Raw genomic sequence first — 14,341 nt, 5'->3', positions numbered from 1 at the left:
TGTCTAGCTGTACACATAATATTGGTACAATAAATCCAATGATATTGAATTTCAGTCTGCACCCTAAAATCAGCGCCCCCAACACAGCCACAATTTCAACCCATTACTGTACTAATTATGGATTAAATTGACCTTTATTTATTATGATTGTATAATTATATCTAATTATGGATATTTTGAACAATTTTCAGTGAATATATTGTTGGTTGTCTGATTGAAAAAATTATACTCCACTTACAGTTAGTGTATCTTTAAAAGAAGATATTTATGTTACATCTGAACTTTAAAGTTTATTTATATTTTTAATAATTTGTGTTTTCCCAAAATAAAGTAACCAGAGTACCACCAAACCCTCTTGTAATTCCTGAGTAAGCTCTCCTTGAAATGAAAATCAAACTCCTACCCACTTTATTTTATGCAAAAAATGTATCAGAACGGTCACCATACTCCAAATGTTCATTTCTTGGTCTCAAAGCATTTATGTTGCAAAACAAAATGAAGAGAAGACTGTGCATACTGGTGCTAACCTCAAGTATGCATTTTGAACTCGTCCAGAAGATCTCAGATTGTGTGTAAATACATGAGGAAAATAGCCGTGTCTGTCCTCCTGGAGTTGTAGACATCAATTACTGAACAAAAATTAGAACACTCTATGAACAGAATGTTGTTTTATTCTTAATTATTACTATTGTTATATTTGTATTTCTGTAGGTTTAGCGATATAGACAGCAGCACATCCACGTCACTCAGAAACCGACTGGGTAGCTCAGATGATGAGAAGGACCGGCTGAAGAACGATAGCATATTTAGCGATGACTTTAATATCAAAATCAACACAAAACTAGACGAACCATCATCACCAACGAGTAAAAAGAACAATGATTCACCAGATAGTGCTGTTAGTGTGGAAGAATACATATGAAACTACTGTTGGCTGTGATATAGCGCCACCTAGTGTCCATCTGTACCATTTCTACTGTTTTTCAAGAATTCATGCAGATATGTCGCCAATGGTATAGCGCCACCTAGTATCCACATTACAGTTCTCTTGTTTTTCATGACATCCGCGGTTCAACAGTGCTGAAAGCACCCAAACCCCCCACTGCCACATGATTTATAAACAATTATATAAAAAAAATTCCATATATTGTAATTCTTAATATGGTTTGGTTTTTATGACATTACTAATTTCTAGTATTATTGTCTCTCAATTATAATATGTGTGCTGAATCTGTAGAAGTACAGAGTTTGGTGTTTTAGTAACAACTTTTCCTGACAAACATATCGATGGAAATCATGTATCTCACAGACACACCGATCTCCCTGTATGTTGTCTAGTGCTAACAAATTCATAACCAGTCTCCCGATGGTAGATTGTCATTTAATACCTGAAATTTTTTTACATACCGTAATACGCATATATTTTGGTCATACGCTTTAATCAAAATCTCCCCACAATCAACTTTTATTTACGTACATCGTAAATTAATACCAAATATATAACACAACAATAAAAATAATTTGACTCCCACTTAGGTAATATTTTTTTTATTTTGTCTGTATATTACTTAGAAAAAAAATTCCCAATAACGACTTCCTAAACGCAAAACTGTAAACTTATTAAAAAATATTCCACCTTATTATCAAAATTTCGCAAAATACAAGAAGTTATAGTTATTTTGAGTGTGTATTTGCTAGCATATTGTATATTATCCTGTATACAGTTTAGGAACTGGATACTGTATGTAGGGAGAGTGTCCAAGCACAGGCTGTACATATTAATGCCTCTGCAATGAAAGCTGTTGATCAGCTCAGCATTACGTAACTAGATAGTGCACTTAACTGTTTATATATTTGATTTTGTGACTCTTTCCTTCTCTCTTCTAAACAGTATAGTCAGTCCTTCAGTGAAATCTACATAAAGACGATGTAGATTCAGTATATTCAATTTCAAATTGAAAAATATTTAGGCCAGTTAACTAAAATATCGCCCTGACCTGATCTTTCATTTGGGTGGTTTTAAAAAAGTTGGTGGTATGTAGGACACTACAACCATGAATTTTCATGATTTCACTGTTTTTTTCAGCAGTTACTTATTCTCTGCTGATAACTTATCTACTTCTGATTGCTATCTGTAACCAGTTTATTTTAAAAACCAAAGCAGAAAAGTGAAATCCTGGCATCATACTACTTCCGCATGGAAGTCATTGCTGGCTGTTTGTAAATAAATACCTACACCACCCTACCAATACTAGTGGAAGAGTCCACCTGTACGTCTTCAGCATGAGAAGATTCCATGTTTTCTTCTACATGAGGTAGAATTGTAAAGTTGGTGACGGAGGCCACATTATCGTGACTGCCATATCATCAAAAAGTTCAAAATTTTTTGTAAATTTTAATTGCGATTTTGTTTTCATGTTTATCTAGTAAGCACTTCCTATGTTATGAATTTCTCCAGAATCAAAATTTTTGTAATTTCAAACACAGTATTTTGTTTTTCTCAACAAAGATACTTACCCATCAAGAGAATGATTAATGCCAGATTTGTCGATGTTAACATTTACCACAAACTCACTTCCATGAACGTAGCAGCATCGACTCTACAAAAACCCTTACTAGGATTTCAGAATAAATGGAAAGAAAAAGGAAGAAAAAAAAGTGAAAGTTTCTTAGTTTTGTTTATTGAGCCTGTAAAAAATTGATTTATAATAAGGAGAAATCTCGGATGTGTTTTGAACTTTGACATCAATTTTTATCAACAAGGTCAATATTATTTGCATATCAGCTGTGTCACATTTTTGTTTGTTATTTGTTTTCTACACTGCTTGTCGGTGTATCCATGTATATTGGAGGGTTATTATTTAACATTGAATGCATATGTTTTACTTTGCGTTGTCTATTTTGTGGACAAGTTAAGCTTTATCTATTATATGGAGCTATTTTTATTATATGACGCTGCGCTATGTTGCATTCATGGAAAGAAAAAAAAAAGTGAAATAAAATGAACATAGTTATGCTACACCATACGACTGTGTGTCTCTTATTTTGTACCCTAGTACAGTAGTCATGATGGGCGAATGGTTAGAGTGGCTGGCTTGGAATCTGCAGGTTGCAGGTTCGAGCCCCATCCCTGCCGTTTGTTTCTGAGTAACTAAAGTCCTTGGGCAAGATTTGAATGATGACTGTGTCTCAGTAAACCCAGCTGTATAATTGGGGACCTGGTAGAATAGAGGTTGCAATGTGAATGCTTTAATTCTATGTGCTTATAAAGGCTGCAATGGATTGTATGCTCCCCAGGGAGTTGAAGAAGTATAAAGGGTCATTGTGCCACTATAGATCCGTGCCAGGGGTAATAATTGTAAAGCACTTTGAGCACAGAGTAGGAAAGTGCTCTATAAAAACCAACAATATTATTATTATTATTAATTCCACTGTGTCCAACTTATCAAGCCTAAATATGATACAAATTCTGTCCATCTGTTTACACCTGTATCCCCAACATGAACAGCCAAAAATCATTCAAACTTGGTCCAAAGGTGACATACCCTATACAATGATCTGCAGTTTTAGTTTACGGAAGTGATGACTTTTGTCATCTGATAGCACACTTTCAACATTTTCCGTCAGGCCTAAAAAAATGTTTGGTTTCGGTTACCTGGCCCACCTAGTTTTGATGCCAACCATAAATTTTTTTTTGATGTATTCGAAAAAAAAAATCGTGAAGTCTTGCAAGTAATATTGGATGCGGAAACTGACATCAACTAAAAAAGACAATATACAACTGTTCTTCCAATCTGTAATGGCTGTACATCTGATGAGAAGAAACCAATAACACAGAGACCATATGGAAAACAACGGAAAACATAACTACCTGAACTAGACACTCACATATGAAAAAAAAAATCTACCTACCCCACCTATTCTAAAATTGAGTGCAATCGGAACAACACAATTTTTTGTGTTAGGCCTCATAGCTAATTTTTTCAAATTAATTTTGCAAATATCTTCTCTACCAATTTTAACATAATTATGTACTATCATATATCAATATATAACATCTCAATAACTTGAAACACTTCAATATTAATATTATTATTTATAGTATATAATAATACTTTTATTCCAAATCATTAAAAGTACATGTGATTATTTTGTATACAAGTCCACTATTCATATTTGATACAGATTATAAAAATGGCCATATAGATTTTAATTCAGAAAACAATTTTATCATGGCTTCCTACTTGAACAATTTTGGTGAAACAACATGTGTGAAGTCCTTGTTTGTAACTCAATAAATTGCAAAATATTAATAAAATGTGTAAAATGTTTGTTATTGTACATACTTTTTACACATTTTTATGTTTCGCACTATTGAGTTACAAACAGACTATCAATGTTGTTTCATGTTGATTTTTCAAGTATGAAGCCATGATAAAATTATTTTTTAATAAATTAATAATCCAATATTTTTAATACCCAATCCTCATCCATATGGTCACTTTTAAGCAACATAAAACTGAATGAAATGAAAAAATGAATTTTCCTGCATACACATCTTCGTGCTCAGTAGGTAAATATTACATGAATTGTTAACATCACTGGTGACTTAGCACATATGTTGGACGTACAGAGGCATGTTGTACATTTCATCATTCAATGAGAACAGTTTTATGGCCACTTTACCTAATAGCTCACATTCACAAACGAATTTCAAATTCTCTGACAATTCATGTACATGCTAAATTGAAACTGTGAAATATACTACATCTCTCTACTTTCCACCATGCTGTGCCAAGTGCTGGTTAATACATTTCATTTGTTTGCTTTCCCTGTTTGTCACAAGTTTGGTTGGTTACCGATAGCATGGGTGGCAGTTGTAACGACACTTTAAGAAAAATTAAGTTCATGATTTTCTACACTTAAAATGAAAGGACACCCTTTTTAACCATCACAAACTCATTACATGTTTATCCTTGATAAACACATTGTTAACTGTTATTGCTACAGTTTGGGTAGCCTTGTTACACAGGTGGGAAACATGGTAAGGTTGTAACTGCCAACCACAGACTGTAGACGAACAGAACCTGTTACAAACAGAGACAGTAAACAAATGAATTGGATTAATAACACTTGGCACAGCATGCTGGAACAGCAGAGACTTGTATTACATACCATGGTTTCATAAGAACAGTTTTATGGCCTCTTTATGTGTACATGAAATGTCAGGGTAACTGGAAATTTGTTTGTGAGTGTGAACTATTATGTAAAGTGGCCATAAAACTGTTCTTATCAAATGATGAAATAAGTACTTTCAACATACTGAGCCAAGTGTTATTAATACAACTCAGTTGTTTACTTTCCCTGTTTATAACAAGTTCCATTCATCCACGGTCTGATGTCAGCAGGTGTACTTACTTCCATACCTCAGTGCAACACAATTTTCATGTGGAACCCCCACAGTACACTACCGATGGAATTCAAGTAAATTTTTGATTACTTACTAACAGAAAGACTGTGGATCATAACATTATATGAATTATTCTTATGAATCATGAATTATCATTTTTAATAACTATACATAAATTTACACTACTAGTCGGTCTTCCAATACTCTGTCACTATGACGATATATACACAGCTGATATGAAGGTTTTCCTTATTGGTTGTCTCACTAATTGTTGATAGGCTCTCCCTGATTGGTTGTTTAATCACAGTCTGCATTGTCCTAACAACTGCTGATAGACTCATCCTAATTGGTTGTTTTCACAATTGCTGATAGACTCTTCCTGACTGGTTGTTTAACAGTCCCCCTCTGTTGTTTTAACAACTGATGAAAGACTCATCCTGATTGGTTGCTTTATCAATTTGCTGATAGACTCATTCTGATTGGTGATATCAACAATTACCAACAGGTTATGACATTTTTCTATCAGTTATTGACAATTATCTCATATCTAAACTCTTCTGTCTGGACATAGCATCATTATATCAAAACTATTTTATTTTTCATAAACACAGAACTGTACAACTTCTTTTCTGACCAATGAAAACCATTATACGAAGTTAACAGTCTCAGTTTTCCTAGACTCTTGCCGCTGGGAGCTCTGCCTACAAGACCTCCACAAGCAAGAGCCTGGGGAAATTGAATCCCAAATCACCCGTACAGGAAGTAGCTCCTAGAGCAGTGCATGCAGGGAATACTTCACGTCCAACATTGCCGGCTGAATGATTTAGGTACCTTTGTGACAGATTATCACTTCTCAAGTGACTGATATATATAATAATTACAATAAACAAACCTCGTAAACCCATTTTTCATGACTTGGAAGAAATGTACAGTATGACTTCCAGCATGGAGTGGTTGGAATGTGGTTTCCCTAGACTCCCGTCTTGGTAACCGAGACAAGAAGCAATATGGTATTATTTCAATTCTTGAAAAACAAGTAATAACAAGACAGTTTGAGCTTTGGCTCACCCTCAGTGTAAAGACTATATCAGTATTGGCATTAGAGGAACCAAACAACAAACAAACACAATAGATTGAACATCATCACTGTCTTTCATAACATACTGAAGATGAAAGTGCAGCACTTCTGAAAGAAAATGAAAGAATTTCATCTCCTTGTGATATAAAAAATGAAAATTATTGCAGTTGCAATGAATATCTTCATATTATATATTTCAACTTTTAAAAACCACTAACAATAAATTTCATTTGTTAATGTGAGTAACAAAAACATAAATAAAACATTTAAATTGATATTTTGCTCAACTAAAACTGATATTACATTTTTGATCTGGAAGTCCAGCATTTGACCTTGGCCATATTTATATACATGGGATAGGTTACTGGTCAAAGGTCACAACCTTTGTTGTCAATACCATATTATACATGTATGCACACATGTCATTTTTTTTCCCACTTAACTTTAGTGCTAAGCACCTCAGAGTCAGTTCCATTAATTCTTTCTACAGCCTTTACCAGGTTTTCTTGTATGAAATGTAATAAAGCATGGAAATGTTCTTCAATTTCATTTTAACGTTAATTCCGGTATCCTGATGCTGCAAATGGTGCTGGCATGGCCATATATCCGTCTGTCGGGTAGGGCGCACTACCACTGCTACTTGCCGGATAGGGTGCACTGGTGTGACTAGCGCCCCCTGGTGACAGAGGAGTATAACTTTGTGCTGACGGTGGATAGACCTGTTGCTGGGACTGTTTCTTGCTTCGTATTTCAGCCATCTTTTCTGCATTTATTCTCCTTATGTGTGCTTCTTTTCTTTTTGGTATGTACTGTTCCAGAAATAGTTGTCCTGAGAGATTGCCCTCTAGGAAATAATCAGCAATTGTCTGAAAAAGACAGAGAAGTACAATGACAGAACCTGATGACGTGCGAGTACAAGTGTGGTGTACTCTGGGTATTTGCACGAGTGTGTGTAGTGTTCTCGGTCCCTGGACTTTCACCCGCTACGCTCGTGTAAGTGCAGCAGAAAACACTGCAAGCACTCGTGCAAAAACCCCTGATTCGGGTATCATGATTCTAATTGTACTATCTTTGGAATTTGTCGTTTACACTTATTTTATTCAGAATCTGTACAACTCCCCCAACCCCCACTCCCACCCCCACCCCGCTAGGTGAGTATAAATTAAGTATGGTACTTACCTCAGCCTCGTCTTCAGTGCTGCCTGCTGAAGATCTTAGCATTACTAGAATGGTATCTAGTGAATTCTGTGCGGCCATCGATTCTAGATACGAAAGGAACAGAAAAAAATACACTTGTATTGATTACTGCTATCAACTTGTATATGATATTGAGTGGCAAAATAGCACCTCGGTAACTTACTCAACTTTTGAAATCAATATAAAGAAGATTTTCTGCACTTGACGTGTTCAATCATTTTGCAGATTTCCTGCAACGGTTTATGGGAAACATCTGGTGATGACATCATGAATGCCCTAATTGCTAAGTCTTGATAATGTTTGTGTCTGTCAAGACGAAATTAGGGTTGTCATGGTAATCATGACGTCAAGTACTTGTGTATACACATCTTCACTACTAGTATTATACATACCCAGCTGTTGTTTGTTGCGTTCAAATAGACTTCTAATTCTAGCAGCCTCTGCATGTCCACTTGCAAGCCGTGCTTTGGCACTCTTTAACCGAGGTTCTCTAGATAGATTGTGCTCAGCTAGACTTCTGTTTGTGGCCAGCAGAGTCTCTCTCTGTAATTGCACAGATCTAACCTGTGGGGGAGACATACACTGTATAGTGATTATTCAGTTCGTACACTAAAATAAAATGTACATGTTACCACATTACACCAAGTGTAGTCTAAGGTACGCTGTGCGCTGTGACAGGGTGCCCTCATGCATCGGTCAACCCCTTGAATGCTAGGTAATAGGCATGACATGACGTGTAATAGGCATGGCATCGCTCAGCATGTTGGAATAGCAGAGACTCATATTACACACTATGGTTTGATAAAAATAGTTTTATGGCTTCTTTATGTGTACATGAAATGCCAGGTGAACTGGAAATTTGTTTGTGAACATGAACTATTATGTAAAGTGGCCATAAAACTGTTCTTATCTAATAATGGAAAGTAACACAAGTCTCTCTACTTCCAACATGCTGTGCCAAGTGTTATTAATCCAATTCTGAGTTGTCTACTTTCCCTGTTTGTAACAGGTTCTGTTCGTCCATGTTGGCAGTTGTAATCTTTCAGAGGATTTTTATACCATTCAGCTAGAGTACATTATATCTTTACCTCATCATTTTCTTTAATCAGCTCAATCAAAGCATCTTCATTCTGTAGAAGTCGTTGCAGCTGTTCTACATTCTTTTCATACAGAGATGGGAATTGAGACGTTCCTCCTCTTCCACCTCCTCCCCCTTGTTGACTACCATACATGATGACACAATGTATCCCTCAATTAAGTCCTGTGGGGGGTAAATAGAGTTACATTTTGTAAGAAACATGTATTTTTGATATTTTCCATTTTGGTGAAGCAATGAAGTAGGCAACTCAAACACTGCATTATTTTCGGGGCTATGTAGTCAGCGAGGACCCACAGTACAAAGACATTCAAGTACAATAATTATGCAGTAGATATCGGTACATACAAAATAGCTCTTTTAGCAATGCTCGCGAGGACTGGTGAGAGTCTCCAAGTAGACCAATAGTCTAGAGGCTATCCGTGGCTTTGATTGAAGCCTTCTCCACATCTACAAGAATGAGGAGCTGAAAAGAAATTTCAAATTCAAAAATTGTCACCCAAACAAACCCAAAGATGTCATGTATTATCAGAATATTAGTACAGTAATTTGACAGTGTCTAGTTTTTTTGGAAAGAAGTATGTAGTCTGGTCTCATGGTGTGTTCATAAATAAAGTCCTAGACTCCTACAAGAACACTTCACTGTTTTATATCTGTACAGTACAATACAGTACTAGTTGACTGAGTTGTTATGTTGATTGAGAGGGGAAGTATGATTGGTAGAGGCATGGAACTATACTTCAAAAGTTCCATGGTAGAGGCGTGTCATAATGCGAGGACGTGAGAGTTAATACACATATTAAGTATACTATAACCATGGCTTAATAGACACCAGCTATGGTTATCACAGCTATATTGACAGTACACTGAATACTGAAATCGTATACAACTTACAAAACTATGACAGGTAATGTACGATGTCCCGTGACAAAAATAACAGTTTATAAATCCAGGACTTTCGGTGCACCACCAAAAATGAAACAAAGTTATTTCTACCTACACTCCTCAAGACTAACGTATCAAAATTCACTAAAACTCGAGTAAAGGTATTCCGATTTATATAAATAAACTGCTGTTTTGTGTACGGGTGTATCGTCATGTGTTATTGACAGTACACACATTATAATTTACATGTGATGTGAGTCATAAAGACATACTCCATAGCACGAATTCCGCCCTCATATTTCCAATGCTAATCTGAGTGATAATTTCACATGGTCTTTTTCTCCACAAACTCCTTACCTTTACCACAAATTCTTCCTCAGCTAAAAGCTGTGGTGGGACAACGAGCTATCGTCCTCGACAAGTTTCACTTTGAGTCCCGTCTGGTCTCACTGTATGTTGTCAAACTTCGCCATTTTGATTTGAGACAAAATGTTTAAACGCTTGAGGGCGCCTGTCTGAATTTCGCACAATGTTTTATAGACAAACTTCCATACGTTTTCTTGAAATCTGCAGAAATTAACAGACCGGCGTTCAGAATGTCAAATGACTCTCAATAAAACTGCACACACACTCTTCAAATTTCCATCTGTTCTGTGTGGTAACTTAAAATTACGGGAAGTTGGAAATATGAACAAAAAAAGTAAAGGTACTATTAAAGCACGATGCCCTCATCGCACGAATCGATATTTTTTTCGTTTCTGCCGTTGTCAAGCGACGTCAGTGTCAGTTGGTTATAAACCCTTGTTAATAATAATCACTTTCCCAAGATCAATGTCCTAACTATTGTAAAATTTTGATCGAGGCATTCTTGTTTCTTTAATAAGTGTAACTATTTTTGTGAAATGTCGGGAGTCAATTTGTTTACACCGCACACTTATGGGAAACTTTTGTAATGTTCGTCGTTGCTTTTCATCATCATCATCATCATCATCATCATCATCATCATCATCACCACCACCACCACCACCACCACCACCACCACCACCTCATTATCACCATCATCATCACTTTATCACTTTGAAACTATAATCTTTTTGTGTTGTCGTACCAAGGCCTTAATACCTGTTTTTACTTACCTTTAAAGGCAACTTACTTTATAATACGATGAAATTACACATATCTGCAAACTTAGTAATACCATTCCATTCATCCATCAGCAAAAATTATATGATGATCTGTTCAGATATGTGCGCATGCTGTCCGCCACCTTGAATTAAAGGACGCCCTCTGGTGTCCACTATGCTAACTGTGCATCTTTATCACGTTTATCAGGAGGATTGGGGGTCCAGACATGTTTGCCATATGTAACTTTTAATCGATAATTTAATCAAAAATATCATTGATATTGCTAGTTCTCTAATCAGATAAGATATTAAAATATATAAGACTTACATCTATGCATGTATTCTATAATCAGATATAGCCTAGAGACTTGGTAGTCTGATTTTCAATAAATCTGATTATATGAATTGACACAGAGTCATACTTCTACAACCTTTATTATGAAGATTTATAGTTTATGGAAAATAAAAACGATTTACTAAAATATCCCTTGCCCACTGTCATCAAAGAAAGTACACATATGAATCAGGATGACTTGTGGGTAATTCAATTTGACTTCTGGCTGGTTCTCAAGGAGAAGACTGTAAAGTGCGCCCTCTGGAGTAAAAAACCCCCCAGACATATGGCTGCTTATTGTTATTCTGTATGATAATTATACAAAGTCAACATTTGTGTACAGTATATTTCACCAAGGTTTATCTGAAATCATCTTTGCAGGTAGTCCATCGTTGCATTTTAGGAGAGACATGTTTTCAGGGTGTAATAAGTTTGTTGGCATCGTTCCAAATGTGAATGGCTTAAATTTTCAAAATTCAATTTTATTCTTGAATTTATCAGTTTTGTATAAACTGCTACAAATGCGATATCAGAATTAGACAAAGCTCATACAGTGAAAAAAAAAACCTGATAGGTAAACAATACAATTTTAAAATGTCATGTTATATGAATGTTAATTACCAAAATACGAGTTAAAATTTAACTTTTGAACAAAAACAGTAGATCTGATACATGATACTATGCCCTTTAGAAATAATAATTTTTGGGGGAGAGAGATGCTAGTTTAAAAATACGCAATAAAAAAAACATAGCCCGGAACCATTCAGCTGTGCGTATGACACAGACAAATGTGAAATATTTTTGTGAGAATTAAAAAACCAAGTATCTGAACTGGCGTACCTAGCAAGTTTTATTGCGTCCTGACCTAGCTTGGCATATTTGTCAGCAGCAAATGGGGGCAGCCGCACAATCATGGTGCAAAGCCATAAAACACTCCAGTACTAGCTACACTGCCTCAGCTCGTAAACCATTCTCTATTCAAGGACGGTGCCATAATTATCCAACACAGTCTTTTTTTTCAAAGGTCACTTTATTCAACATACAAAAATACAGCCCCAAATATGACAACTTTTTGACCGAAATTGGTGACCAGGTTGTACCTTTTTCTTGTATTACAACAGTTAAGGTAATCTTTCAGGTGGGGGTCGCATCCATTTTTTCCTCCCATCCATTTTGCTCTCAATGCTTTCTCATGCAGATACACAAAGTATTGAAGTAGAATTTACGACTGTGTGATTTACAGATGGACTGTTTCCTCTGGCTCTACTGAGGCTGTTTTTTAGGAGGTCTGTATTTACCAGTTAGGTGAGATTGGTCTGATAGGGGATTCGTTTGTCATTCAGGTCACAGGGTGGCTATAACTAATATCCAGTCAAAGCGTATACAGAACTGTAAACATCTCTCAGACAAAACAAAAACAGTGGAAGACAATCAGCATGTTTTTCACATCCTTTTATTTCTGGTTCGCACAGTTCGACTTTGATATGACATTAAAATTTCACCCACAAATGAAAAAAAAAAAATTCTAATATCTCAAAAATACAAATTTCATTCCCTGGACATTTTTTTCAGCACACCTGTATACACTGTTCATTGTATCCAGTTTATTTTGTCGAATAGCGCATCAGGCATTTACGCTGAATGTGTAACATATACATCTATCTTAACTACCCCTACACATAGAATGGAATGACCCAATGAAGGAAATTACAACTCCCAGTAATGATTTGTAGCACTGACCTCAACTTTATGAATAGCTCAATGTTGTCACAACAACAATAAAGTAACAATTTATGACAATTATTTCAACAACGATTCACCATCTGTGGAATTCAGCGACACATTAATTTGATTTTGGTATGTTTTTGTAGCACATTTACAGTTTACAGTTATTTTTTTGTGTGTATGTATGTATGCATGTATATATGGAGCATAGACAGGAAGTAAACGTTGCTATAGTGATGTCCCAACACAGATATGAAAACGGGACAACCAGTTCTTCTACGAGCTTTCGTACCTTGGCTGAATTTTTTTTAGTTATAGACAAATATAACCACATGAATAATATCATACTTTATCTGAAATCTACACAAAAATAAATAAATACATATTTTTGAACAAAAATATTACAGATCTACATCACAGACACCATCAGTCACATGGCAAATTATTCAAAGCAATCTACATTTCTAATAAGTAACCATGATAACATATATTCTTATGTCTGTGACATAAACAGCAATAAGTCCTGGAAAAAAATAAACGTTGCACGTGAAAAGAAGACATTTATTTTGTGAGCAATATTTTTTTATTTCTTCAAATTGACAGTAACAATAAGAAAATAATATTAAAGAGATAATAAAGAATGTTGGTGATCTAATTAATCAAATCATAATTTTGGCACAGTAGTCTGAGTAATGAAATCAATCACTATATATTTATTGATCCATATCCATAAAACTCTTGAGTAGTTGTGATCAATTTGGTTCGAAATGTACATGCAATAATAGCTCTGGCTTTTGAATATTGAGATTATACTAACGAACTAGAGTAGAGACTTTTGGTCACTGACTTTTGAATATTGAGATCATATCAACGAACTAGAGTAGAGACTTGGTTATTGGCTTTTGGATCTTGAGATCATACCAATGAACTAGAGTAGAGACTTGGTCATTGGCTTTTGGATCTTGAGATCATACCAATGAACTAAACTAGAGACTTTTGGTCATTGGCTTTTGAATATTGAGATTATACTAACGAACTAGAGTAGAGACTTGGTCACTGGCTTTCAAATCTAGCGATAATACCAAGGAACTAAAAGAGCTGTTGGCTTTAGAATCTAGCAATCCTATACCAATGAACTAAACTAGAGACTACCCCCAGTAATTGTTGGCTTTCGAATCTCGCGATCATACCAATCACTAGATTTGAAAGCCAACGACTACTCATTAGTCTAGTCTCTTGATGACCTTGATTTCTACTCTATAATCAGGTCAATTATTCACAAGCTATCACACCATGTATGCTAATCAATATTCTATATATATATATAAATAACTAAATAGGGATTTTGCCATGGTACCACCCTCCTAAATTTGCAATAAATAAAGACAATCTGAAGCATAAATGTTTGAATCGTAGGTTCTCGTATTCAAGCGCTATTTTATTAGTGGAGCCGTACGGATTAGATAGGATCTCTCTTTCATTCGTGACCGAC

The 14,341-nt window shown here is 35.4% G+C and overlaps 2 protein-coding genes across 6 annotated transcripts in view; one reads left to right on the top strand and one right to left on the bottom strand.

Annotated features, from left to right (window-relative positions):
• Positions 1 to 3,021, top strand: part of LOC144449549 (unconventional myosin-XVIIIa-like) — a 108,493-nt gene extending 105,472 nt beyond the window's left edge. For all 3 annotated transcript variants that reach the window (XM_078140098.1, XM_078140097.1, XM_078140099.1), the window contains one exon: positions 712 to 3,021. In XM_078140098.1, coding sequence (XP_077996224.1) covers positions 712 to 922 — 211 coding nt within the window. In that variant the 3' untranslated portion in view covers positions 923 to 3,021. The remainder of the gene's footprint in view (positions 1 to 711) is intronic.
• A 3,605-nt stretch (positions 3,022 to 6,626) lies between these two features.
• Positions 6,627 to 10,138, bottom strand: LOC144449463 (vacuolar protein sorting-associated protein 37B-like). Of its 3 annotated transcripts, none has more exons than XM_078139998.1 (5): positions 10,024 to 10,138; positions 8,774 to 8,946; positions 8,078 to 8,249; positions 7,668 to 7,750; positions 6,627 to 7,354 (listed from the first exon to the last, which is right to left on the bottom strand). In XM_078139998.1, the coding sequence occupies exons 2-5, from the start codon at positions 8,915 to 8,917 to the stop codon at positions 7,046 to 7,048; spliced, it is 708 nt and encodes a 235-aa protein (XP_077996124.1). In that variant the 5' UTR covers positions 8,918 to 8,946; positions 10,024 to 10,138; the 3' UTR covers positions 6,627 to 7,045. The 3 variants fall into 3 exon arrangements, with proteins under 3 accessions (XP_077996124.1, XP_077996126.1, XP_077996125.1); XM_078140000.1 differs by lacking the exon at positions 10,024 to 10,138 and adding an exon at positions 9,782 to 9,887; XM_078139999.1 differs by lacking the exon at positions 10,024 to 10,138 and adding an exon at positions 9,676 to 9,873.
• Between the last annotated feature and the right edge of the window lie 4,203 nt (positions 10,139 to 14,341).

The sequence above is a fragment of the Glandiceps talaboti genome, chromosome 18 (genome assembly GCF_964340395.1).
Source record: "Glandiceps talaboti chromosome 18, keGlaTala1.1, whole genome shotgun sequence".
NCBI lineage: Eukaryota > Metazoa > Hemichordata > Enteropneusta > Spengelidae > Glandiceps > Glandiceps talaboti.
This window is presented reverse-complemented; position numbering and strand designations above follow the sequence as displayed.

What these genes read in the sequence shown, in the direction of transcription:
- LOC144449463 (XM_078139998.1), bottom strand. Translation starts at nt 8,917, where the DNA reads ATGTATGGTAGTCAACAAGGGGGAGGAGGTGGAAGAGGAGGAACGTCT. An exon ending in TGATTAAAGAAAATGATGAG is followed by an intron (nt 8,250 to 8,773) that starts GTAAAGATATAA and finishes TCTCCCCCACAG; the next exon opens with GTTAGATCTGTGCAATTACA. An exon ending in ACGCAACAAACAACAGCTGG is followed by an intron (nt 7,751 to 8,077) that starts GTATGTATAATA and finishes TTTCGTATCTAG; the next exon opens with AATCGATGGCCGCACAGAAT.